General features: G+C 49.7%; 1 protein-coding gene across 2 annotated transcripts in view; it reads right to left on the bottom strand.

The window, feature by feature from the left end:
• Positions 1-1,414: 1,414 nt before the first annotated feature.
• The window catches only part of LOC100090962 (sulfotransferase 1C1-like), a 32,525-nt gene continuing 7,098 nt past the window's right edge, over positions 1,415-26,841 (bottom strand). For both annotated transcript variants that reach the window (XM_029048642.2, XM_029048649.2), the window contains 6 exons: positions 25,891-26,019; positions 20,844-20,941; positions 12,959-13,085; positions 8,977-9,071; positions 6,954-7,134; positions 1,415-2,065 (listed from right to left, as the gene is read on the bottom strand). In XM_029048642.2, coding sequence (XP_028904475.1) covers positions 1,953-2,065; positions 6,954-7,134; positions 8,977-9,071; positions 12,959-13,085; positions 20,844-20,941; positions 25,891-26,019 — 743 coding nt within the window. In that variant the 3' untranslated portion in view covers positions 1,415-1,952. The remainder of the gene's footprint in view (positions 2,066-6,953; positions 7,135-8,976; positions 9,072-12,958; positions 13,086-20,843; positions 20,942-25,890; positions 26,020-26,841) is intronic.

Below are 26,841 nucleotides of genomic sequence, written 5' to 3'. Positions count from 1 at the left end.
CCAAGGGGTCTTCTCCGACTAAGCCCTCATTTCTTCTTCTCCCACTCCCTTCTGTGTCACCCTCGCTCTTGGAGTTGCCCTCTTTATTCACCCCTCCCTTATCCCCGTAGCACTCATGTACAAAGCCATATTTTATTTATTTGTCTATTCGTTTATTTATATTCATGTCTGTCTCCCCGTCTAGACTGTAAGCTCGTAGTGGGCAGGGAACACGTCTACCAACTCTTTTGGATTGGATTAGCACAGTGCTTTTTGGGATCGATCGGATTAGCGTAATGCTCGGCACGGAGTAAGGGCTCCATAAATAGGATTGAATGGATTATTGCACTCTTCCAAGTGCTTAGTACAGTGCTCTGCACAAAGTAAGTGCTCAATAAATGCCATCGATTTATTTCGAGATATCAATAAGAGCTTGCATTTATTAGAGAAGCAGCATGGGGCAGGGGGAGTCAGAATGTCACGGCTTCTAATTCCAGCTCTACCACTTGTCTCCGGCGTAACCTTGGGCAAGTCACTTCGTTTCTCTGTGCCTCAGTTACCTCATCTGTATAATGGGGATGGAGACTGTGAGCCCCACGTGGGACTAGGACGGTGTCCAACCCCATTTACGTGTAATAATAATGTTGGTATTTGTTAAGCGCTTACTATGTGCCGAGCACTGTTCTAAGCGCTGGGGTAGACACAGGGGAATCAGGTAGTCCCACGTGGGGCTCACAGTCTTAATCCCCATTTTACAGATGAGGTAACTGAGGCACAGAGAAGTTAAGTGACTTGCCCACAGTCACACAGCTGACAAGTGGCAGAGCTGGGATTCGAACTCATGACCTCTGACTCCAAAGCCCGCGCTCTTTCCACTGAGCCATGCTGCTCCAGCGCTCCATCCACTCCAGCGCTTAGTACGGTGCCTGGCACATAGTAATCACTTAAATACCATAATTATTATTATTATAAGGCACTTAATTTTTCCAACAGGCTTTTTTCCGTTACCTATCATATTTTGTCTTCTCACCGTCCTTGAGAGTAGGGAGAGGAAGCTGTCGTCATCTCCAATTTACAGGTTAAAAGAGTCAGACTACAAAAGGATAAATGACTTGAGCAAAGATACACACAGCAAGCCAGTGGTGGAGTTAAAACTCCAGTCTTTAGTTGCCCAGATCCTTCCTTTTCCGCCTAGACCTGTCACCTCTCAAAAAAAGTTCCTGTTTACCGACTGTGGGAAACCCCTATTCCAACTGTTGCGATATAAGTTTAAATAAGTTGATCTGTTCATGATCTCTTTGCTATCGTTCCTGTTGGTGAGTTCTCTGTGGACAGATAAGGTTTCTAATTGATTATTTTCCCCCAGAATGTCAGCAAGTGCCTAGTACGGTGTTCTGTCCAACTTAGACAACAATATTTTTAGAGGACAATTATCAGTGTATAGCATAGTAATAGTATTTATTAAGGGCTTAATGTGTACAGAGCAATAAGAGGTATTTGTCAAGCACTTATTGGATACAGAGCACTGTATAGGACAGAATTAGCTAACACATTTTCTGCCCATAACGACTTTACCATCAAGAGGTGAGCTTACAGTCTAGAGGACGGTACTAAGCGCTAGGAAAGAATACAGAGGCGGGAATTAGGCACGGTCCGCGTACCATGGGGGGCTCACAATCTAGGTATAAAGGTGGGGAGAAGGGAACAGGAGACAGAAACATCAGGTGTGATGAAATCTTTCGAACACAACACAGACAAATGCACACAATAGGCTCAAAATCTCGGGGCCTCTTTTCTGCTATTCCCCCACAGAGCTTATTTCAGCGCTTAGAACAGTTCCTGGCGCATAGTGAGCGCTTACCAAATTTGGTGATTACTGTTATTATTACCCCAGGTCGGTACGGGGGACCGTGGGAGGAAAAGACGTTCTCTGGTTTTCGATCCCCATCGCCTCAGAATCGTTTCCCCCGCTCTCAGATCTCAGTGCGGAAAGTCAGGGAAGTGTCAGCCATCTTCCTCTCGTAGTCTTCGTCGAAGCGCTCATTCTGCCCCACCGTGAAATGGTTCTTCCAGTCTCCGGGCATCCCTGCAACAAGGCCAAGACAGAGGCACGTGGACCGGGCGGGACCGGGGCCTGCGTAATTCCTTAACTCTGCTTAGAATTCCTTAACTCCCATTCTCTCCCGGACCCCCTCCGATCTGGCTTCCGTCCCCTCCGCTCTACCGAGACCGCTCTCTCTAAGGTCACCCGTGACCTCCTTCTTGCCAGATCCGATGGCTCCTACTCCATTCTGATCCTCCTTGACCTCTCTGCTGCCTCTGACACCGTCCACCATCCCCTCCTCCTCCACACCTTATCTCACCTCGGCTTCGAGGACTCCGTCCTCTCCCGGTTCTCCTCTCACCTCTCCGGCCGGTCATTCTGGGTCTCCTTCGCGGGCGCCTCCTCCCCCTCCCATCCTTTAACTGTCGGAGTTCCTCGAGGGTCGGTTCTCGGCCCTCTTCCGTTCTCCATCTACACTCACTCCCTCGGTGAACTCATCCGCTCTCACGGCTTCGACTACCATCTCTATGCAGATGACACGCAGATCTACATCTCCGCCCCCGTCCCTTCGGGCCCGCATCTCCTCCCGCCTCCGGGACGTCTCCACCTGGATGTCGGCCCGCCACCTAAAACTCAACACGAGCGAGACTGAGCTCCTCGTCTTCCCTCCCGAACCCGGTCCTCTCCCGCACTTCTCTATCACCGTCGACGGCACGACCGTACTTCCCGTCTCTCGGGCCCGCGATCTCGGTGTCGTCCTCGACTCGTCTCTCTCGTTCACCCCACGCATCCTATCCGTTGCCGAGACCTGCCGGTTTCACCTCTACGATATCGCCGAGATCCGTCCTTTCCTCTCCACCCAGACGGCTACCTTACTGCTACGGTCTCTCGTTATTTCCCGGCTAGACTACCGCGTCGGCCTTCTCTCTGATCTCCCTTCCTCCTCTCTCGCCCCGCTCCGGTCTATTCTTCACTCCGCCGCCCGGCTCATCTTCCCGCAGAAACGATCTGGGCCTGTCGCTCCCCTTCTTAAACAACTCCAGCGGTCGCCTATCGACCTCCGCTCCAAACAGAAACTCCTCACTCTAGGCTTCGAGGCTCTCCGTCACCTCGCCCCTTCCTACCTCTCCTCCCTTCTCTCTTTCCACCGCCCACCCGCACGCTCCGCTCCTCCGCCGCCCACCTCCTCGCCGTCCCCCGGTCTCGCCCGTCCCGCCGTCGACCCCCGGGCCGCGTCCTCCCGCGGTCCCGGAACGCCCTCCCTCCTCACCTCCGCCAGACTGATTGTCTTCCCCTCTTCAAAACCCTACTTGAAACTCACCTCCTCCGAGAGGCCTCCCCAGACTGAGCTCCCCTTCTCCCTCTACTCCCTCTACCGCCCCCCCTTCACCTCTCCGCAGCTTAACCCTCTTTTCCCCCCATCTCCCTCTGCTCCTCCCCCTCTCCCTTCCCATCCCCTCGGCACCGTACTCATCCGCTCAGCTGTATATATTTTCATCACCCTATTCATTTTGTGAATGAAATGTACATCGCCTCGATTCTATTTAGTCGCCGTCGGTTTTTACGAGACGTTCTTCCCCTCGACTCTATTTATCGCCGTCGTTCTCGTCCGTCCGTCTCCCCCGATTAGACCGTGAGTCCGTCAAAGGGCAGGGACCGTCTCTATCTGTTGCCGACTTGTTCATTCCAAGCGCTTAGTACGGTGCTCTGCACGTAGTAAGAGCTCAGTAAATGCTATTGAATGAATGAATGAATGAATGAATCTGTCCCCCGTACATCGATTGTAATGGAATACCGAAGAAAGGGGCGGATGATTTAATAATAATGTTGGTATTTGTTAAGCGCTTACTATGTGCCGAGCACCGTTCTAAGCGCTGGGGTAGAAACAGGGTAATCAGGTTGTCCCACGTGAGGCTCACAGTCTTAATGCCCATTTTACAGATGAGGGAACTGAAGCACCGAGAAGTGACTTGTCCAAAGTCACCCGCGGTGGGAGGGCTTACTCACGGAACAGTCCGTGGCGGCCGGCGGACTTGGAGAGGTCACACCGCGCCCTCCCCCTCGCACGCGCTGCCTTATATCCCCTCTGGTGTGCCGAGAACAGAGGGGGCCCCGTTTGGGGAAGCATCGACCATCTGGCTCGATGCTCCCTTCCAGATATCCCCGGGGCCCCGAGATTCGTGGAACGATAGGTAAGAAACTTGGCTGTCGTCCTTCACGCGGCCTTGTTCGTACCGTGGGGCCTCCTTCCTCCGGCTGTCCCGTCTTCCTCCGTGCAGTCGACGAGGCAGGGTGGGACGGGGGTCGGCCTCGATCGCGCGAGCTCAGGGTTCCCCGAGGAATCTGACCCCACGGCACGGTGATCAACTTACCCGTGGAGGCCCCGGTCAGTGGGCAGACCGGAGGTGGCGTTCCGGCCTGCCGGGAACACCTGGCTGAATCAAGGCTGCGTGTCCTACCCCGGTCAGTCGTTCGAATGTCACGGCTCCTCTGAGAGGACTTCGTATTTGCCACCGGTGGTCCTAGGGGCCAGGCTGCTCTACACTCAGCACAGGTTCTGGGTCTGAACTCAGAGAGCTTGGGATTGTATACATTCTTTCTTTCTTACCCTTCTCTTCTTTCTTTCTTTTCCTTCTATTCCTCCCTCCCTCCCTCCCTCCCGCCTTCCCTTCCTCCCTTCCTCCCTTCCTTCCTTCCTTCCACCCTCCCTCCCTTTCTTCCTTCCTTACTCGCTCACTCATCCCTTCCTTCCATCCTCCCTCCCTCCTTCCTTACTTACTCTCTCTCTCTCTCTCCCTTCCTTCCTCCCTTTCTTCCTTCCTTCTTCGCTCTCTCTTCCTTCCTTCCTTCCTCATTCTCTCTCCCTCCCTCCCTTCCTTCCTCACTCGCTCTTCCTTCCATCCATCCTCCCTCCCTTTCTTCTTTCCTTACTCCCTCTCTCCCTTCCTTTACTCCTTCCTTCCTTCCCTCCCTCCCTTCCCTTCTTTCCCTTCCATCCTTTTTTTCTCTCTTTCTTTCTGCACTTACTCTGTGCCAGACACTATACTAAGCGCTGGGGTAGATACAAGTTAATCAGGTTGGATACAGTCCCTGTCCCACACAGGGCTCACAGTCTTAATTTCCCTTATACAGATGAGGTCCAGAGAAGTGAAGTGGTTTGCTCAAGGTCACACAGCAGACAAATGGTAGAGTCAGAATTAGAACCCAGGCTCTCTGATCCCCAAGCCAGTGCTCTCTACCCACTAGGCCATGCTGCTTCTCCTCTAAATTAATTATGGATATCAATGTCTGTCTCTCCTTCTAGACTAAGCTTGTTAATCATTCGATGATATTTATTACATGATTACTATATGCGGAGCACTGTACTAAGCTCTTGGGAGAGTACAACAGAGTTGTTAAACATGTTCCCTGACCCCAAGGAGCTTCCAGTCTAGAGGGGAAGACAGACATTAATATAAATAAATAAATCATGGCTACGTACGTAAGTGCTCTGGGGACAAGGGAGGGGTGAATAAAAGGTACAAATCCAAGTCCTTAATAATGTTGGAATTTGTTAATTCCACTGCCCCTCTACCTGGAGGGGCCGGAAGACCTGTCCACCAGGGCTCTGACCAGCCTCATCTCTCCTGCCCTGTTGCTACGGGTGACGGGAGGCTCAGCTGCCAGAGCAGGGAGGCAGCGTGGCCTGATGGAAAGAGCCCAGGCCCGGCCCAGGCCCGGGAGTCAGAAGGACCTGAATTCTAATAATAATGTTGGTATTTGTTAAGCGCTTACTATGTGCAAAGCACCGTTCTAAGCGCTGGGGGGGATACAAGGTGATCAGGTTGTCCCCCATCGGGCTCACAGTCTTCATCCCCATTTTACAGCTGAGGTAACGGAGGCCCAGAGAAGTGAAGCGACTTGCCCGCAGTCGCACAGCTGACAAGTGGCGGAGCCGGGATACGATCCCATGACCTCTGACTCCCAAGCCCGGGCTCTTTCCACTGAGCCACGCTGCTTCTCTAATCCTTCTAATCCCCGTTGACCACTCGTTTACTGTGTGACCTTGGGTAAGTCACTTCCTTTCCTCTGGGCCTCAGTTATCTCATCTGTAAGATGGGCATTAAGAACTGTAAGCACCATGAGGGACTATTGGGTCCAACTGATCAATTTCTGTCTACCCCAGTGCTTCTTGTGGTGCCTGACACATAGTAAGCACTTAACAGATACTAATAATTCACTTCTCTATACCTCAGTTCACTCATCTGCAAAATGGGGATTCAACATGGTTCCCCCTCCTACTTAGACGTGAGCCTCATGTGGGATTTGATTTATCTTGTATCTGCCCCAGGACTTAGTACAGTGCTGAGCACATAGTAAGCACTTAAATAAGCAGCCTGGTTTAGTAATAATAACGTTGGTATTTGTTAAGCGCTTACTATGTGCAGAGCACTGTTCTAAGCGGTGGGGGAGATCCAGGGTCATCAGGTTGTCCCACGCGAGGCTCACAGTCTTCATCCCCATTTTACAGATGAGGTCACTGAGGCCCAGAGAAGTGAAGTGACTTGCCCACGGCCACCCAGCTGACAATAGTAGATAAAGCACGGGCCTGGGAGTCAGAAGGTCATGGGCTCCAGTCCCGTCTCCACCACTTGTCTGCCGTGTGACCTTGGAAAAGTCACTTCACTTCCCTGAACCTCAGTCACCTTATCTGTAAAATGGGGATTGAGACTGCGAGCCCCCCGTGGGACAGGGACTGCATCCAATTCGATGCACTTACATCCACCCCAGCGCTGAGTACAGTGCCTGGCACATAGTAAGTGCTTAACAAATGCCGTAATAATGATAATTATCATTAAATACCACCATTATTAGGGACAGTGATTTTCTAAACCCCTTCAGCTATCTGGAGGACGGTTTGGATCTTCCCAGGAAAAGAAGCCTCACGGACCTTTCCTCATGAATGGGGAGATGGAATGGTCCATCACTGATAAAGGCAGGGTGGTGTAGTTGGCCATGGGGTTGTTCTTCATCACGTCGAATGAGGTGTGGTAGATGATTTTATCCACGATCTCTTCAGGCAGGTCCTTCTCCATGAACCGCAACAACTTCCGGAGCTCACGCTTTGGGTCCTGTTTGAAGAGGAGTCGGGAATGTCAGCCTGAACCCTGGGAGAACCAAAGTACTAATGATAAGGATAATAATGATAATGATAATTGTGGTATTTGTTAGGTGCTTACTCTGTGCCAGGCTCTGGGGGCGGCGGGGAATACAAGCTAATCAGATTGGATGAAGTCCCCGCCCCACACTGGGCTCACGGTCTTAATCCCCATTTTACAGATGAGGTCACTGAGGCCCAGAGAAGTGAAGCGACTTGCTCGAGGTCACACAGATAAAAACGGCTCTCCTATCCCCATTTCACAGATGAGGAAACTGGGGTGCAGAGACGTTAGGTGACTGACACTCGCCACATAGCAAGGCGGTGGCAGAAATGGGATGAGAACGGAGGTTACCTTACTTCCAGTCTCTCGCTCCCAAACTGTACGGCCCCTGTAAGTTCCCCCACAAAAACAGACTCTCGTGACATTTGATTCTATTTATTGCTTTGATTCTATTTATTGCTTTGATTCTATCGATCGCTATTGTTCTCGTCTGCCCGTCTTCCCCGATCAGACCGTGAGCCCGTCAAAGGGCAGGGACCGTCTCTATCCGTTACCGATTTGTCCATTCCAAGCGTTTAGTACAGTGCTCTGCACATAGTAAGCGCTCAATAAATACTATTGAATGAATGAATGAATTCCCCCTGCCTGGGCAAGGCAGAGGAGATAAAACCGTCTTCAGATCAGCCTGATTTTTGCAGCACGGCCTAGTGGATAGAGCACCGGCCTGGGAGGCAGAAGGCCGCGGTTTCTAATCCCGGCTCCGCCACTTGTCTGCTGTGTGACCGCCGGCAAGTCACTTCACTTCTCTGGGCCTCAGTTCCCTCATCCGGAAAATGGGGATTAAAATGCGAGCCCCTTGTGGGACAGGGACTGTGTCCAACCTCATTGGCTTGTATCTACCTCGGGGCTTAGAACAATGCCTGACACATAATACTAATAATAATTGTATTCGTTAATGGGAAGAACCCGGGCTTGGGAGTCAGAGGTCATGGGCTCAAATCCCGGTTCAGCCACTTGTCAGCTGTGTGACTTTGGGCAAGTCACTTCACTTCTCGGTGCCTCAGTGACCTCACCTGTAAAATGGGGATGAAGACTGTGAGCCCCACGTGGGACAACCTTATCACCTTGTATTCTCCCCACTGCTTAGAACAGCGCTTTGCACATAGAGAAGCAGCGTGGCTCAGTGGCAAGAGCCCGGGCTTGGGAATCACAGGTCATGGGTTCTAATCCCGACCCCGCCACTTGTCAGCTGTGTGACTGTGGGCAAGTCACTTCGCTTCTCGGTGCCTCAGTTCCCTCATCTGTAAAACGGGGATTAACTGTGAGCCTCACGTGGGACAATCTGATGACCCTGTATCTACCCCAGCGCTGAGAACAGTGCTCTGCACATAGTAAGTGCTTAACAAATACCAACATTATTATTAGTAGTAGTAAACACTTAACAAAAGCCATCATTATTATTGTTATTATTACTATGTGCCAAGCTCTGCTCTAAGTGCCGGTGGGGGGGTTACAAGGTAATCAGGTTGTCCCACGGGGCCTCACAGTCTTAATCCCCATTTTGCCAATAAGGGAACTGAGGCACAGAGAAGTGACCTGCCCCAGATCACAGAGCCGACAAGTGGCGGAGCCGGGATTAGAACCCACGACCTCTGACTCCCGAGCCCGGGCTCTTGCCACTGAGCCACGCTGCTTCTCAAACGCTTCTCAAACGCCACGATCGCCATCTTCTAACTCTCCTGGCAGGAAGAAGCCCAGGTGGTTGGTGTTGGGGGAGCCCTGAAATCCTCACGCTCCTCGCTCCCCACTCGCCTCCTTCATGTCTTCATAGAAGAGGTAGAGGATGCGATGCTTGTCCTTCGCCTTCCACCATCCTTTCACGTGTTCATACCAGGGCCCCCAGAGCACTGTGAGAGGTCGAAAGAGAACCAGAGGCAACAGAGATTTTACCAGAGCTGGAGGAGATACCGAGGTGGGCAACTGAGATGGAGAGGCTTCCTTTTTTTAAAAAATTGAATGATCTTTGTTGAATGCTTACTCTGTATCAGGCACTGTATTAAGCACCGCTAATCAGGTTGGACACAATCCATTCCCCCCATGAGGCTCACAGTCTTAATCCCCATTACACAGACGAGGTAACTGCGACATAATGATAATAATAATGACGTTATTTGTTAAGCGCTTACTGTTTGCTGAGCACAGTTCTAAGCTCTGGGGTACCTACAAGGCGATCAGGTTGTCCCACGTGGGGCTCACGGTCTCAGTCCCCATTTTCCTGCCGAGGTAACTGAGGCACAGAGAAGTGAAGTGACTCGTTCAAGGTCACGCAGCTGACAGGTGGCAGAGGTGGGATTCGAACTCATGACCTCTGACTCCCAAGCCCGTGCTCTTTCCACTGAGCCACGCTGCTTCTCTAACATATCCTAACCTACTCCCGGCTCCACCACTTCTCCGCTGTGTGACCCTAGTGAGTCGCCCAGACAAGCAGCATAGTCTAATGGCAAGAGCCTGGGCTTGGGAGTCGGAGGTCATGGGTTCGAATCCTGCCTCTGCCGCTTGTCAGCTGGGTGACTGTGGGCAAGTCGCTTCACTTCTCTGGGCCTCAGTTCCCTCATCTGGAAAATGGGGATTAACTGTGAGCCTCATGTGGGACGACCTGATTACCCTGTATCTATCCCAGCGCTTAGAACGGTGCTCTGCCCATAGTAAGCGCTCAACAAATACCAACGTTATTATTATTATTATTAAAGTTCATAAAGTTAGAAGAGAATAAATTAGGTGGATATGGAATTGTTTGGTTTTGGGTTTTTTGCCAAACCCTGCAGCACAAGGATGAAGGTTTGAAAACGGGAGGTTCAAAATATACCGAAGAGAAAAGCTCCATCCTCCAGGGCTGTGAACGTTGCAGGGAAGGGGAGGGATAAGTAAGTGGAATGAGTTGCCACAAGATAGCGAAGCAGCACGGCTCAGTTCGTTTATTCATTCCTTCAGTTGTATTTATCGAGCGCTTACTGTGTGCAGAGCGCCGTGCTGAGCCCTTGGAAAGTACAGTTCAGCAATAAAGAGAGACAATCCCTGCCCACTCCGGGCTTACACTCTGGAAGGGGGGAAACAAGTAAACGGGCATCAATATAAATAAATAGAATTATAGATGCAAACACATCAAAACAAGTGAACGGGCAACAATAGGAATAAATAGAATGATAGATATGTACCTATATACACAAGTGCTGTGGAGCGGGGAGAGGGGGTGGAGCGAAGGGACCGAGTCGAGGTGACGCGGGCTGGGGAGCCGAGGGAAACGGGGGGCTTACTTAGTCTGGGAAGGCCTCTTGGAGGAGGTGAGCCTTCAGTAGGGCTTTGAAGGGGGGGAGTGTACGCGGGAAGCAGCGTGGCTCAGTGGAAGGAGCCCGGGCTTCGGAGTCAGAGGTCATGGGTTCGACTCCCGGCTCTGCCGCCTGTCAGCTGTGTGACCGTGGGCGAGTCACTTCACTTCTCTGGGCCTCGGTTCCCTCATCTTTAAAATGGGGATCAAGACTGTGAGCCTCACGTAGGACAATCTGATTACCCTGTATCTACCCCAGCGCTTAGAACAGTGCTCTGCACATAGTAAGCGCTTAACGAATACCAAATACAGTAATTAATTAAGTAATTAATTAATTTTGCAGATTTGAGGAGGGAGGGCATTCCAGGCCGCAGGTAGGACGTGGACCAGAGGTCAATAGAGCACAGGCCCCGGAGGTAGAAGGACCTGGGTTCTAATCCCAGCTCCGCCGCTTGTCTGCTGTGTGACCTGCAGCAAGTCACTTCACTTCTCTGGGCCTCAGTCTCCTCTTCTGACGAATGGGGGTGAAGATTGTGATCTGTCTGTGGGACAGTGATTGTGTCCAACCTAATCATCTTCTTCCTACCTTAGCACCTAGAACACTGCCTGGCAGGTAGTAAGTGCTTAACAAATATCACCGTTCATTTTATTTACGTTATGCGGCCAAAACTACCAGCACATGCAAGAGGAGTTTAGATAAGTTCAGAAATGAACATTTCATGACTAGAGGGGAAAGTTAGGAGTCTATTTTTAACCACAGTGTGGATGGATGTCCTAGGAGGGCCAAGAACACTTAGACTGTGAGCCCCACGTGGGACAGGGACTGTGTCCAACCTGATTATCTTCATCCGCTTTAGGACATAGTAAGAAAAGCAGCGTGGCCTAGTGGATAAAGCGTGGGCCCGGAAGTCTGATCCCGGCTCCGCTACTTGTCTGTTGTGTGACCTTGGACAAGTCACTTCACTTCTCTGGGCCTCAGTTACCTCATCTGTAAAAGAGGGATTAAGAGTATGATCATGTGGGACAGGGACTGTCTCCAATCTGATTAACTTGTATCTATCACCACGCTCAGTCCGGTGCTTGGCACATAGTAAGTGCTTAACCAATTCCACGATTATTATTATTATTATCCTCCCATGGTTCCTCCAAGAAATCTTGCTGCCACTGCCAGAAATAGAGTCCTTGAACGTGGATGATGATGATGATGATGACATTTGTTAAGCGCTTACCATGTTCCAGGTAGCGTGGTTTAGTGGAAAGAGAACATACTTGGGAGTCGGTGGACACGGTTTCTAATCTTGACTCCGCCACTTGTCTGCCGTGTGACCTTGGGCAAATCACTACTCTGCTCTGTGCCTCAGTTACCTCAACTGTAAAATGGGGATTCAAAGTGTGAGCCCCACGGGGGACAACCTGATTACCCTGTATCTACCCCAATGCTTAGAACAGTGCTTGGCACTTAATAAGCATTTAACAAATCCCCAAATTACCAATTATTATTATTGTTTCAGCCACTTAATAATAATAATAATAATAAAAACTGTGGTGTTTGTTAAGCACTTACTATGTGCCAAGCACTGTACTAAGCGCTGGGATGGATACAAGCAAATTGGGTTGGGCACAGTCCCTGTCCCACATGAGACAGTCTCAATCCCCATTTCAGTCTCAATCCCCATTTCTCAGATGAGGTAACTGAGGCCCAGTGAAGTGATTTGCCCAAGGTCACACAGCAGGCAAGTGACGGAGCCAGGATTAGAACCCATGACCTTCCGACTCCGAAGCCCAAGCTCTATCCACTACACCGTGGTGCACTGTACTAAGCAATGGGATGGTTACAAGTAAGTTGTACTGCTTCTGAGCTCTAGGTTGCGAGTTCACTGTGGGCGGGGATTGTCTCATTGAGCAGGGATTGTCTCTATCTGTTGCCGAATTGTCCATTCCAAGCGCTTAGTACAGTGCTCTGCACATAGTAAGCGCTCAATAAATATGATTGAATGAATGAATGGGCAGGGAATCGGTCTACCAACTGTTCTACTGTAACCTACTAAGCACTTAGTACGGTGTTCTCGGCAGACAGTAAGGGCTCAATCAATACGACAGACTGATTAAAAGACACAGGGAGGCACAACACAAATAATGTCAAACGGCTGTGGGGGGTTGTAAGACCACCACCATGGGCAGACCACCACGGTGAGCGACAACCGAGAGAGCAAATCTCTTGCGTCGACTGAGATTCCCCAAAACAGGAAAGTGGATCAGAGCAGCAAAAATGGATCTGTAAGCGAAAACCACAGAGAAGGGAGTGTGGGTGACACATTTCTCTTCCCTGACACACTGACCGGCGTGGATAGACTCTCACGGAGAGCCCCAGATTCAAAGGTAAAGGACCGAGCCGGAATATCTTCCCACTTTCTCACCCCTTGAACCTCTGAATCAGTTGGGAAGCGAAACCGAGAATTATTTCAGTACCTCTTCCGGTCATGAATGACTCCATGTACTCTTCCCAGGTTCCTGGGTCGGGGATCATTTTATTCATTCTTGAAAAGTGATAGTAGGACACTAGGCAGTCTTTGGCATTTCTTGCTATATAGATGATCTAGAGGAGGTGCGACGGAGGCAGAGAAAAACAGAATTAGGGAGAAACAAAATGATTCCTTAGCGGCCACCGATCAAAGAACATACCCACCCAGGGATAAATGTGAATAATAATAATTGGGGTATTTGTTAAGCACTTACTCTGTACCAAGCACTCTTCTAAGTGATACAAGGTAATCAGGTTGTCCCGCATGGGGCTCACAGTCTCAATCCCCGTTTTACAGATGAGGTAATAATAATAATAACGATGTTGGTGTCTGTTAAGCGCTTACTATGTGCAGAGCACTGTTCCAAGTGCTGGGGTAGATATAGGGTATTCAGGTTGTCCCACGTGAGGCTCACAGTCTTAATGCCCATTTTACAGATGAGGTCACCGAGGCACAGAGAAGTTAAGTGACTCGCCCACAGTCACACAGGTGACAAGTGGCGGAGCCGGGATTCGAACCCATGACCTCGGACTCCCGAGCCCGCGCTCTTTCCACTGAGCCACGCTAATGAGGCACAGAGAAGTTAACCGGCTTGCCCACGGCCACCCAGCAGACAAGTGGCAGAGCCGGGATTAGAATCCACGTCCCCTGATTCCCAAGCCCGGGCTCTCTCCACTAAGCCGCGCTGTTATGAGCCAAGTATTCTGGGAATCTTTAGGTGGGGCAGAAGTCCTAAATGACAACTGTGAGAAATGCTCCGGTCCTATTTCGGCCCAACCTGTTTTTCACTCGGGAAGAGAAGTCCTGACTCGCCAGAGAATCACGGGGTTGGGAAGAGGCTTTTGAATGGGGTTGACTCCGTGGGAACAGAACAGAATGGATCTGATTTGAGATGAAAAAGATGGTGTAGGGGCAAAGAGGCTGATTTGGAAGCTGTCCCTTGTCTAATGAGAAACCCTTTCCCTCTGACACCTAACCACCAGGGCCTGGGCATCCTCTGTTATTTGAACTCTAGGCGTCACTAGGTGTTTTGTATGTATTTTTATTACCCTATTTATTTTGTTAATGAGATGTCCATCCCCTTGACTCTATTTATTGCTGTTGTTTTAATGAGACGTCCATCCCCTTGATTCTATTTATCGCTATTGTTCTCGTCCGTCCGTCTCCCCCGATTAGACTGTAAGCCCGTCAATGGGCAGGGACTGTATCTTTGCCAATTTTGTACATTCCAAGCGCTCAGTACAGTGCTCTGCACATAGTAAGCGCTCCATAAATACTATTGAATGAAATAAATACTATTGAATGAATTACAATAGGCCTGGCGGGAGCACAAAACATCAAATCAATCAGCCATTCATTCAATACTCATTCAGTAGTATTTACTGAGCGCTTACTATGTGCAAAGCACTGTACTAAGCGCTTGGAATGTACAATTCGGCAACAGATAGAGACAATCCCTGCCCAGTGATGGGCTCACAGTCTAATCGGGGGTATTCATTTAGTGCTTACTATGTGCACAGCCCTGGCTGACCTCTGAGCCCCAAAGTTCTTTCTTACCCAAGCAATCTCTGAAACGTATTTATCGAGCACTAACTTTTTTTGTGTGGTATCTGTTAAGTGCTTATTAGGTGTTCACTCGATCACCTCGCCCCCTTCTACCTCTCCCCATTACTCTCCTCCTCTGACCCAGCCCCCACACTTCGCTCCTCTAATGCCAATTTATTCACTGCACCTCCATCTCGTCTGTCTTGCCCCCCTACGTCTCGCCCGTGTCCTGTCTCTGGCCTGGAATGCCCGCCCTCTAAATGCTGGATATAGAATCAGGTTGGACATAGTCTCCGTTCCACACGGGCGCGCAGTCTTAATCCTCATTTTACAGATGGGGTAACCGAGGCCCAGAGAAGTGAAGTGGACCGCTCAAGGTCACACAGCAGACGAGTGGCGGAGCTGGCGGAGCCGGTCCTTGTAACTCCCGGGCCCGTGCTCTATCCTTTAGACCACGCTGCTTCTTGTGCAGAGCACTGTACTAAATGGTGGGGAGAGACTAGAGCACGGGCATGGGAGTCAGAAGGTCACGGATTCTAATCCCGGCTCTGCCACTTGTCTGCTGTGTGGCCTCAGACAAGACACTTCACTTCTCTGGGCCTTGGTTACCTCATTTATAAAATGGGGATTAAGAATAATAATAATAATAATAATAATAATAATAATGTTGGTATTTGTTAAGCGCTTACTAGGTGCAGAGCACTGTTCTGAGTGCCGGGGGAGATACAGGGTAATCAGGTTGTCCCACATGAGGCTCACAATCTTAATCCCCATTTTCCAGATGAGGTAACTGAGGCACAGAGAAGTGAAGTGACTTGCCCACAGTCACATAGCTGACAAGCGGCAGAGCGGGGATTCGAACCCATGACCTCTGATTCCCAAGCCGTGCTCTTTCCACCGAGCCACCCTGCCCCGTGTGGAACAGGGAACAGGGCCCAATCCGATTTGCTTCTATCCACCTTAGCGCTTAATGCAGTGCCTGGCACATAGTCAGTGCTTAACAAATGCCATAATAATTATCATTATCACCCTATTCCTGCTCATCGCTAAAATCCTCCCCTTCCTCTACCATATTAATGCAGGCACTTCTCCTATCTTGTCTTGATCATCGTATCAGGGACTGCCTCTACCTGTCGCCGATTTGTCCATTCCAAGCGCTTTGTACAGTGCTCTGCACACAGTAAGCGCTCAATAAATACTATTGAATGAATGAATGAATCAGCCTCCTTGCTGAGCTGCCTGCCTCCTGTGTCTCCCCACTCCGGTCCATAATCCACTCTGCTGTCTGGATCATTTTCCTTCGAAAACGTTCAGAGCACGTTTCCTCGCTCCTCAAGACACTCCGGTGGCTGCCCATCCGTCTCTGCATCATACAGAAACTCCTCACGATTGGCTTTAAAGCGGTCGATCGCCTCGTTCCCCTCCTACCTCACCTCCCTACTCTCCTACCCCAACCCAGCCCGCACACTCTGTTCCTCTAACGCTCACCTTCTCACTGTACCTCCATCCCGTCTACCTCCCCTCCGACCTCTCGCCCACATCTTACCTCTGGCCTGGAACGCCCTTCCTCCTCACTTCAGACAGATAATTGCTCTCCCCCACTTCCAAGCCTGATCGAAGGCCCATCTCCTCCAAGAAGCCTTCCCTGATTAAACCTTCCTCTTCTCCCACTCGCTTCTGCGTCACCCTGACTTGCTCCTTTCATTCATCCTCCCTCCCAGCCCCACGCCACAAGTGGCTTTATCCTGTAATTGGGAAGCAGCGTGGTTTAGTGGGCAGAGCATGGGCCTGGAAGTCAGAAGGAAATGGGTTCTCTTTCTGGCTCTGCCACTTGTCTGCTGTGTGACCTCGGGTAAGTCACTTCACTTCTCTGGGCCTCAGTTACCTCAACTGTAAAGTGGGGATTAAGATCGTGAGCTCCCTGTGGGGCGGGGACTGTGTTCCACCTGATTAACTCGTAACCGTGCGTGGCACGTAGTAAGCACTTAACAATGCTATCATTGTTATTATATATTATTATTATAATATTACTACATTATTATATATAATAATTATTCTACGTAATTATAATAATCACTCTACATTATATTACTATTATATAATAATATATTATTATTACTTTGCTTGTATCCACCCCAGAGCTAGTACAGTGTCTGGCACATAATAAGGGCTTAACAAATACGACAATTTACTCTTTCATTTTTAATTAATTAATTTACGTACATTAATGTCTAGACTGTGAGCTCTCTGTGGGCAGGGAATGGGTCTGATATAGAATTAGCCCTCATCTCCTAAGGGGCTCTCTGCTTGAGGCTTTGGCAATTGAGGGTGTGAAGGAAAGATGCTGTCTCTAGCAGAGCCTGGGAGGGTAAAAGACCTGCTCTTCGTTGCCATGGGTAAATTTGGTCATCTGTCTTTTCTCTGCATTAAAAAAAAAAGGTGGTATTTGTTAAGCGTTTACTATGTGCCAAGCACTCTTCTAAGCGCTGGGGTAGATATAAGGTCATTAGGTTGTCCCACGTGGTGCTCACAGTCTTCATCCCCATTTTCCAGATGAGGGAACTGAGGAGCGGAGAAGTGAAGTGACTTGCCCCAAGTCACACAGCTGGCAAGCGGAGGAGCCGGGATTAGAACCCATGAACTCTGACTCCCAAGCCCGTGCTCTTTCCACTGTGCCACTCTGCGTTCTGGATTGGAAGCTGGTTGTGGGCAGGGAACGTGACTACCAACTCTGTTCTTCTGTACTTTCCCAAGTGTTTAGTACCTGGGTTCTGATCCCGGCTCCGCCACGTGTCTGCTGTGAGACCTTGAGCAAATCACCTAACTTCTCTGAACCTCAGTTCCCTCATCTGTAAAATGCGGATTAAGATTGGGAGCCTTATGTGGGACGTGGACTGTGCCCGACCTGATTATCTTGTATGTACCCTAGGGCTTAGTAGAGTGCCTGCCACCTAGTAAGCGCTTAACAAATACCGTTATTGTTATTATTATTATTATTCCAAGGCTCTGACCACGGTAAGCACTCGGATGCTACTGACTGACCTAGATACAAGTGCCTGCAAGCTCCATTTTTTTTAAATTGGTATTGTTAATTGCTGTGTGCCAGGCACCAGGACTTGAGTTCATTCATTCATTCATCCATTAATCCATGCATTCATTCATTCATTCATTCATTCATTCATTCATTCATTCAATCTCATTTATTAAGCACAGAGCACTGTACTAAAAGCTTGGGAAAGTACAATACAGCAATAAAGAGTGACAATCCCTGCCCCAAACAAACTCACAATCTAGAGCAGGGGAGGCAGACATCAGTACAGATAAACAGACATCAATAAAAATAAATCAAATGACAGATGATATACATAAATGCTGTGGGAGAGGGAGGGGGGAAGAGTAAAGAGAGCGAGTCAGAGTGACATAGAAGGGAGTGGGAGATGATAAAAGTGGGGATTGGTCTGGGAAGGCCTCTTGGAGGAGATGGGCCTTCAGTAAAGCTTCGAAGCGGGGGAGATTCACTGCCTGGTGCATTTGAGGAGGGAGGGCGTTCCAGGCCAGAGGCGGGACGTGGGCCAGGGTTCAGCGGCGAGACAGCTGAGATCCAGGCAGAGTGAGAAGGTGAGCACCAGAGGAGCCAAGTATGTGGGCTGGGTTGTAGAAGGAGAGAAAGGAGGTGAGGTAGGAGAGGGCGGGGTGACGGAGTGTTTTAAAGCCAACGGTGAGGAGTTTGCGTTCGATACTGAGGTGGATAGGCAGCCACTGGAGATTTTTGAGCAGGTGGGGGTGACGTGTCCTGAACGTTTCTGTAGAGAGATGATGCGAGCAGTGGAGTGAAGTAGGAACTGGAGTGGGGAGAGACAGAAAGCAGGGAGGTCAGCAAGGAGGTTGCTGCAGTAACCTAGACTGGATAGGATCAGAGATTGTACCAATGTGGTAACAGTTCGGATGGAGAGGAAAGGGAGGATTTTAGTTCACTGCTGATGCAGAGGAGAGAAGTGGGCTGAGTCTCTGCCCCTTTCTCCATCTCCCCCCCCCGCCGCACTCCCGCTCTCAACCCTCTCCCCTACTTTTCCATCCTTCCCCGCGGTATCCTCAGAGGAGATCTCCTCCCTCCTCGCAAGTGCCACCCCCTCCACCTGGGCTTCGGACCCCATTTCCACTCACCTTATAAAAACTATCGCCCCTTCCCTCCTCCCCTCCTTAACTTCCGTCTTTAACCGCTCGCTCTCCAACGGCTTCTTCCCCTCTGCCTTCAAACATGCCCACGTCTCCCCCATCCTAAAAAAACCCTCTCTCGAACCCACTTCCCCTTCCGGTTATCGTCCTATCTCCCTCCTACCCTTCCTTTCCAAACCCCTAGAATGAGTCGTCTACATTCGCTGCCTTGAATCCTTCAACTCCAGTTCTCTCCTGGACCCCGCCCCCCCCCATCTGGCTTCCATCCCCTCCACTCCACCGAAACTGTCCTCTCAAAGGTCACCCATGACCTCCTTTTTGCCAAATCCAATGGCTTCTACTCTATCCTCATCCTCTTTCACCTCTCAGCTGCCTTTGTCACTGTCGACCACCCCTTCTCCTCATCATTTATCTAACCTTGGCTTCAAGGACTCCGTCTTCTCCCGGTTCTCCTCTTATCTCTCTGGCCTTTCATTCTCGGTCTCCTTCCGGCTCTTCCTCCCTCTCCCATCCGCTAATGGGTTCAGTTCTTGGCCCCCTTCTATTCCCCATCTATACTCACTCCCTTGGTGAACTCATTCGCTCCCACGGCTTCAACTATCATCTCTACACGGATGACACCCAAATCTCCATCTCCTCCCCTCTTCTCTCTCCCTCCCTCCAGGCTCGTATCTCCTCCTGCCTTGGGGACGTCTCCGCCTGGATGTCCGCCCGCCACCTAAAACTCAACATGTCCCAGACCGAGCTCCTTATCTTCCCTCCCAAACCCTGTCCTCTCCCCGACTTCCCCATCACCGTGGATGGCACGACCGTCCTTCCCGTCTCACGGGCCCGCAAACTTGATGTCATCCTTGACCCTATTCTCTCATTCACCCTACACATCCAATCCGTCACCAAAACCTGCGGATCTCACCTTCACAATATCGCCAAGATCCACCCTCTTCTCTCCATCCAAACGGCTATCGTGCTGGTACAAGCTCTCATAATATCCCTACTGGATTATTGTGTCAGCCTTCTCTCGGCTCTCCCTTCCTCCTGTCTCTCCCCACTTCAGTCTATTCTTCTTTCCGCTGCCCGGATCGTCTTCCTACAGAAACGCTGTGGGCATGTCACTCCCCTCCTTAAAAACCTCCAGGGGTTGCCTATCAATCTTCGCATGAAACAAAAACTCCTCACTCTTGGCTTCAGAGCTCTCCATCCCTTGCCTCCTCCTACCTCTCCTCCCTTCTCTCTTTCCACCGCCCACCCCGCACGCTCCGCTCCTCTGTCGCCCACCTCCTCGCCGTGCCCCGTTCTCGCCCGTCCCACCATCGACCCCCGGCCCACGTCCTCCCGCGGTCCCGGAACGCCCTCCCTCCTCACCTCCGCCAAACTAACTCTCTTCCTCTCTTCCAAGCCCTACTGAGAGCTCACCTCCTCCAGGAGGCCTTCCCAGACCGAGCCCTCCCTTGCCCTCTGCTCCTCCTTCCCTCCCCATTCCCCCTACTCCCTCCCTCTGCTCTTTCCCCTTCCCCTCCCCACAGCACTTGTGCATATCTATATATATTATTTATTAATGACGTGTACATATCTATGATTCGAGAAGCAGCGTGGCTCAGTGGAAAGAGCACGGGCTTTGGAGTCAGAGGTCGTGGGTTCGAATCCCTGCTCTGCCACCTGTCAGCTGTGTGACTGTGGGCAGGTCACTTCACTTCTCTGTGCCTCAGTTCCCTCATCTGTAAAATGGGGATTAAAACTGCGAGCCCCACATGGGACAACCTGATCACCCTGTATCTCCCCCAGCGCTTAGAACAGTGCTCTGCACATAGTAAGCGCTTTACAAATACCAACATTATTCTATTTGTCTTGATGATACTGACACCAGACTACTTGTTTTGTTTTGTTTTGTGGTCTGTCTCCCCCGTTTAGACTGTGAGACCACTGTTGGGCAGGGATCGTCTCTACCTGTTGTCGAATTGTACATTCCAAGCGCTTAGTACAGTGCTCTGCACGTAGTAAGCGCTCAATAAATACGACCGAATGAACGAATGAATCGGGGGAATTGGGTGGCATTGATCGATAGGCTCAGCATCATGGGGTTTAACTCCTTCCGAAGGGTGGGCTCGCCTTACCTTGCAATTTTGTTCCCAAAAGGACGGAGGCAGCAGCTGGACGGGCAGATGAGTTTTCATCGTTCGGGGAGAGGGCATCTTCAGAGCTAGCTCCAACCCTGGAAGAGAGTTCCTCTAGACTGTGAGCTTGTGGTGGGCGGGGAATTGGGGAAGTGGGCTGTACTGTATTCTCCCAAGCGCTTAGTACGGTGATCTGGCCACATTAAGCATCCGATCAATACGATTCATCCACTGGTTGATTTCAAGTGTTACAAGGGAAAGATTAAAATGGCTCCTCCCTACTCAGTCACTTGGATTCTCTGAGTCCTATCTGGGCCACCTTAGGAACCAGCTTATTCAGAATAATAAAAATAACTGTGGCATCCGTTCAGCACTTACTATGTTCCGGGCGCTCTACTAAACCCTGGGGTAGATACAAAGTAATCGAGCTGGACGCAGTCCCTGTCCCACTTAGGGCCCAGAGTCTTAATTCCCATTTTACAGCTGAGGGAACTGAGGCACAGAGAAGTGAAGTGACTTGCCCACAGCGGACAAGTGGCAGAGCCGGGATAGACATGCCCTCTGCCCACAGGGAGTTTAAAATCAAGAGGAAAAATGGGGCTTGTCGGGAAGGCTTGAGTTATATGTATATATCTGGTATTTATTTATTTATTTATATTAATGTCTGTCTTCCCCTCTAGACTGTGAGCTCGCTGTGGGCAGGGAATGTGACTGATGTTATATTGTGCTCTCCCAAGTGCTTAGTAGAGTACTTTGCACAGAGTAAGAGCTCAATAAATGAGATTAAATGAATGAATGAATATGTGTATAATCTTGTCCAACCCCCTGGAAGTCCTCCCCAAAATCTCGTCTGGATTGATTTCTCGCCTTTGGTCCCTCGGAGATGAGGAGCAGCGTGGCCTAGTGGAGAGAACATGGGTTTGGGAGTCAGAAGGGCGTGAGTTCCAATTCTGTCTCTGCCATCTGTCTGCTGTGTGACCTTCTTTCATCTGTAAAATGGGGAGTAGGATTAGGGGAAGCAGCGTGGCTCAGCGGAAAGAGCCCGGGCTTCGGAGTCAGAGGTCATGGGTTCGAATCCCGGCTCCGCCGCTTGTCAGCTGTGTGACTTTGGGCGAGTCACTTCACTTCTCTGGGCCCCAGTTCCCTCATCTGTAAAATGGGGATGAAGACGGTGAGCCTCACGTGGGACAACCCGATTCCCCTGTATCTACCCCAGCGCTTAGAACGGTGCTCAGCACCTAGTAAGCGCTTAACAAATACCAACATTATTTATTATTAGGTCAGTCGGAGTCAGAGGTCATGAGTTCGACTCCCTCCTCTGCCCCTTGTCAGCTGTGTGACTGTGGGCAAGACACTTCACTTCTCTGCGCCTCAGTTATCTCATCTGTAAAATGGGGATTAACTGTGAGCCTCACGTGGGACGACCTGATGACCCTGTATCTCCCCCAGGTCTTAGAACAGTGCTCTGCACAGAGTAAGCGCTTAACAAATACCAACATTATTTATTATTATTACCATGTTGAGCCCTCTGCGGGGGCATAGTCCGCCTCAAACCTGATTAGCTTCTAACAACCCCCGAGTTCCGAAGGACATGGGATACATAGTATGCATTTAACAGATACCATTTAAAACAAATAAGCCATCAGAAAAGGACCTCTCCATTCTATTTGCTTATCTCAGTAGAATTAAGTTCAAGGACTGACCTCTTGTTTGGAGAGAGCCCAGTACAACGGGAACTGAGTTAGCTGCATTTCACCGTCTCAGGAACTGAATTCAATCCAGTTCAGAAAAGCAGTCATCTTCCCTGTTTTTCCTTCTGCCAAATGGGGATCAAGGCTGTGAACCCTATGTGGGACAGGGACTGTGTCCAGCCCAGTTACTTTGTATCTACCCCAGGGCTTAGTGACATATATATATATATATATATAAATAATAATAATAATGTTGGTATTTGTGAAGCACTTACTACGTGCAGAGCACTGTTCTAAGCACTGGGGTAGATACAGGGGAATGAGGTTGTCCCACGTGAGGCTCACGGTCTTCACCCCCATTTTACAGATGAGGGAACTGAGGCCCAGAGAAGTGAGGTGACTCGCCCACAGTCACACAGCTGACAAGGGGCCGAGCCGGAATTCGAACCCATGACCTCTGACTCCCAAGCCCGGGCTCTTGCCACTGAGCCACGCTGCTCCTCTAACGACTCTTAATAATTATTATTCCGAAGAAGCTAGTTCCTGAGGTGGCCTCAGAGACTCCAAAGCCTCTTGAGAAAGCTAAACCGTCTCCTTTGGTCACCTTCTTGTAAGCGCCCTCATATTTGAAATTTATATGTCTGTAATTGATTTGTTTATATTAATGTCGGTCTGTCCCGCCCACCCCCGTCCACCCCCAGACTATAAGCTCATTGGGGGCGGGGAATGTGTCTGTTTATTGTTAATTAATGAATGTCGGTATCTGTTAAGCGCTTACTATGTGCCGAGCACTGTTCTAAGCGTTGGGACGGATACAGGGTCATCAGGTTGTCCCACGTGAGGCTCACAGTTAATCCCCATTTTACACATGAGGTAACTGAGGCACAGAGAAGTGAAGTGACTTGCCCCCAGTCACACAAGTGACGTGGCTGACAAGTGGCAGAGCCGGGATTCGAACCCATGATCTCTGACTCCCAAGCCCACGCTCTTTCCACCGAACCACGCTGCTTGTTGTATTGCACTCTCCCGCGCGCTTAGTACAGTGCTCGGCAAAGAGTAGGCGCTCGATAAATGCGACCGACTGACTAAGTCCGACTGACTGAGTGATTGAGGGGAGGGATGGTTTCTACCAACTTTATTGCGCCGTCTGCTCTCAGGCAGCGTGACCTAGCAGAGAAGCCATACGGTCTAGTGGAAAGCGTATGGGCCTGGGAGTCAGTGGAACCGGGTTCTAATCTCAACTCTGGCAATTGCTTACTGTGTGTCCTTGGGCAACCAGCTATGCCTCAGTTTCCTCATCTGTAAAATGGGGATTAAATACCTGTTCTCCCTCTACTTAGATTGTCAGCCCCATGCTGGACGGGCACGGAGTCAGATCTAATTAACCTCTACCTCTCCCAGTGCTCAGAACAGTGTTCGACACATAGAAAGGGCTTAACAAATGCCATGAAACAGCACTTAGTAAAGACCTCTGCACTCACTTATCATTCGATAAATAGTACAGTGCTCTGAACCCAGAAAACCCTCAATAAATGCTATTGATTGATTGATAAATACCACCGACTGACTGATCCTGCGGCCACCAGCGGAGACAGAATCTTGCCCCGGATGGCAGCGTGGCTCAGTGGAAAGAGCCCGGGCTTCGGAGTCAGAGGTCATGGGTTCGACTCCCGGCTCTGCCGCTTGGCAGCTGGGTGACTGTGAGCGAGTCACTTCACTTCTCTGTGCCTCAGTGACCTCATCTGTCAAATGGGGATTAACTGTGAGCCTCACGTGGGACAACCTGATGACCCTGCATCTCCCCCAACGCTTAGAACAGTGCTCTGCACATAGTAAGCGCTTAACAAATACCAACATTATTATTATTATTATTGTTATCTTGGTTTGATGAAGAAATGACCTTTCTGAGCGTCACCTATACCATCAGGTTTTTCCCAAATCTCTCCCTCTCCCTTTTCCAACACCTTAATTCCGTCTCTCATTGGACCCAGCTACACGCTGTCCCTTTTATAATATTTTTCTTATACGAAATGAGGGTAAGTCCTCCCTTTCAGTCTATTTTTTTTAAAGCCAGTTCCTTTTGCCTTCAGTCAGTCGGTCAGTTTCGTAAGAGCCAGTTTCCCAAACCTACGATGATTTTGCTGTTCTCCAAACAAGGTTTGACCAATCTCTAGGAGAAGGGATGATTACTTCATGGGCTCTACTCTGTTGTGTTTAGAACAGTGCTTGGCTCATAGTAAGCGCTTAACAAATACTATCATTATTATTATCATTGTCTCATGAAATAAGCATTTTCTGATAACGTTGTATTTTTTTGGCCCCAAACATTCTCTTTCCCTATTCTTTGTCTGCATGGAGCTAGAGACCATGGAGAAGCAGTGTGGCCTAGTGGAAAGAGCACGGGTCTGGGAGTCAGAGGACCCGATTTCCAATCCCAGCTCCGCCACATGTCTGCTGTGTGACCTTGGGCAAGTCATTTAGCTTCTTTATGCCTCGGCTATCCCATCTGTAAAATGGGGTTTAGATTCCACTCCCTCCTACTTAAACTGCGAGGCCCAGTTGGGACATGGACTGTGTCCAGTCTGGTTAACTTTGATCTACTCCAGTGCTTAGAACAGTGCTTGGCACATAGTAAGCAGTTAACAAGTACCTTAAATAGAAGAAGCAGTGTGGCTTAGTGGAAAGAGTTTGGGCTTAGGAGTCAGAAGGTCATGAGTTCTAATTCTGGCTCCATCACAAGTCTGCTTTGTGACCTTGGGTAAGTCACTCCACTTTTCTGTGTCTCAATCACCTCTTCTATCAAAGGGGGATTGAGACCGTGAGACTGTGGAACTGGACTGCGTCCAACCCGATTTGCTTAGTGCAGTCCTGGGCATATAGTAAGCACTTAATGGTAATAATAATAATAATAATAATGTTGGTATCTGTTAAGCGCTTACTACGTGCAGAGCACTGTTCTAAGCGCTGGGGTAGATACAGAGGAATCAGGTCGAACCACGTGAGGCTCACGGTCTTAATCCCCATTTTATAGATGAGGGAACTGAGGCCCCGAGAAGTGAAGTGACTCGCCCCCAGGCACACAGCTGACAAGTGGCCGAGCCGGGAGTCGAACCCATGACCTCTAACTCCCAAGCCCGAGCTCTTTCCACTGAACCACGCTGCTTCTCTATAAATACCATTAATATTATTATTATTAAGCAGTGGAGGTGAGATTGGAACCCAGGTCCTTCTGACTCCCAGGCCTGCGTTCTAGCCACTAGACCACGCTGAGCCTGGGAGCCTGACCACTCTTTGGCTTTCATTGAGCCTGGTCACCAGAGCACAGAACGCAAAATCCAAACCAGGACAACACTTACCAGAGTTGAAGGGGGGTGGAAGAACCCACTCAATAAATGGATGCCTGTCAAAAGTGTTGGCTCGGTGACACTTCTGTAGGTCTCCGTCATTTTGGATCATGTCAACAATCTCCTGGGTCCACGTTGTTCCTAAAAACATTTGATAACATCATTCTTTCTCCATCCCTTGGTCAACTATTTGGGCTCAGTGTTATTCGATTCCTTAATCCCCCAGAGGAAGACCCTCACCTCTCTTGCTAGGAGAAGAACGGAGTTCTGAACAAGTGGGCTGCGCAATCGGACATTGACGATATAACTAATAATGATAATAATAGTAATTGTGCTATTTGTTAAGCACTTACTAGGTGTCAAGCACTTTACTAAACTTTGGGGTAGATACAAGATAATCAGGTCCCACATGGGGATCACAATCTGAGTAGGAGGGAGAACTCCTATAATAATAATGACGGTATTTGTGAAGTGCTTATTACGTGCCAAGCACTGTTCTATGCGCTGGGGTAATAATAATGTTGGTATCTGTTAAGCGCTTACTATATGTGCCAAGCACTCTTGTATGCCCTGGGGTAGATACAAAGTAACCATGTTGTTCCACGTGGGGCTCACAGACTTAATCCCCATTTTACAGATGAGGGAACTGAGGCACAGAGAGGTTGAGTGACTCGCCCAACGTCACACAGCTGACAAGTGGCGGAGCCAGGATTAGAACCCACGACCTCTGACTCCCAAGCCCGGGCTCTTTCCACTGAGCCACGATGGGGATGAAAAAAAAAGACCGTGAGCCCACGTGGGACAAGAAGTGTGTCCATCCTAATTAACTTGTATCTACCTCAGAGCTTAATACAGTGCCTGGCACATAGTATGAGCTTAACGAATACCATTAAAAAGAAGGTTTTGGGTTCACATTTTGAATCTGTTGCCGAATTGTACATTCCAAGCAGTTAGTACAGTGCT

This window comes from Ornithorhynchus anatinus, chromosome 2 (genome assembly GCF_004115215.2).
Source record: "Ornithorhynchus anatinus isolate Pmale09 chromosome 2, mOrnAna1.pri.v4, whole genome shotgun sequence".
NCBI lineage: Eukaryota > Metazoa > Chordata > Mammalia > Monotremata > Ornithorhynchidae > Ornithorhynchus > Ornithorhynchus anatinus.
This window is presented reverse-complemented; position numbering and strand designations above follow the sequence as displayed.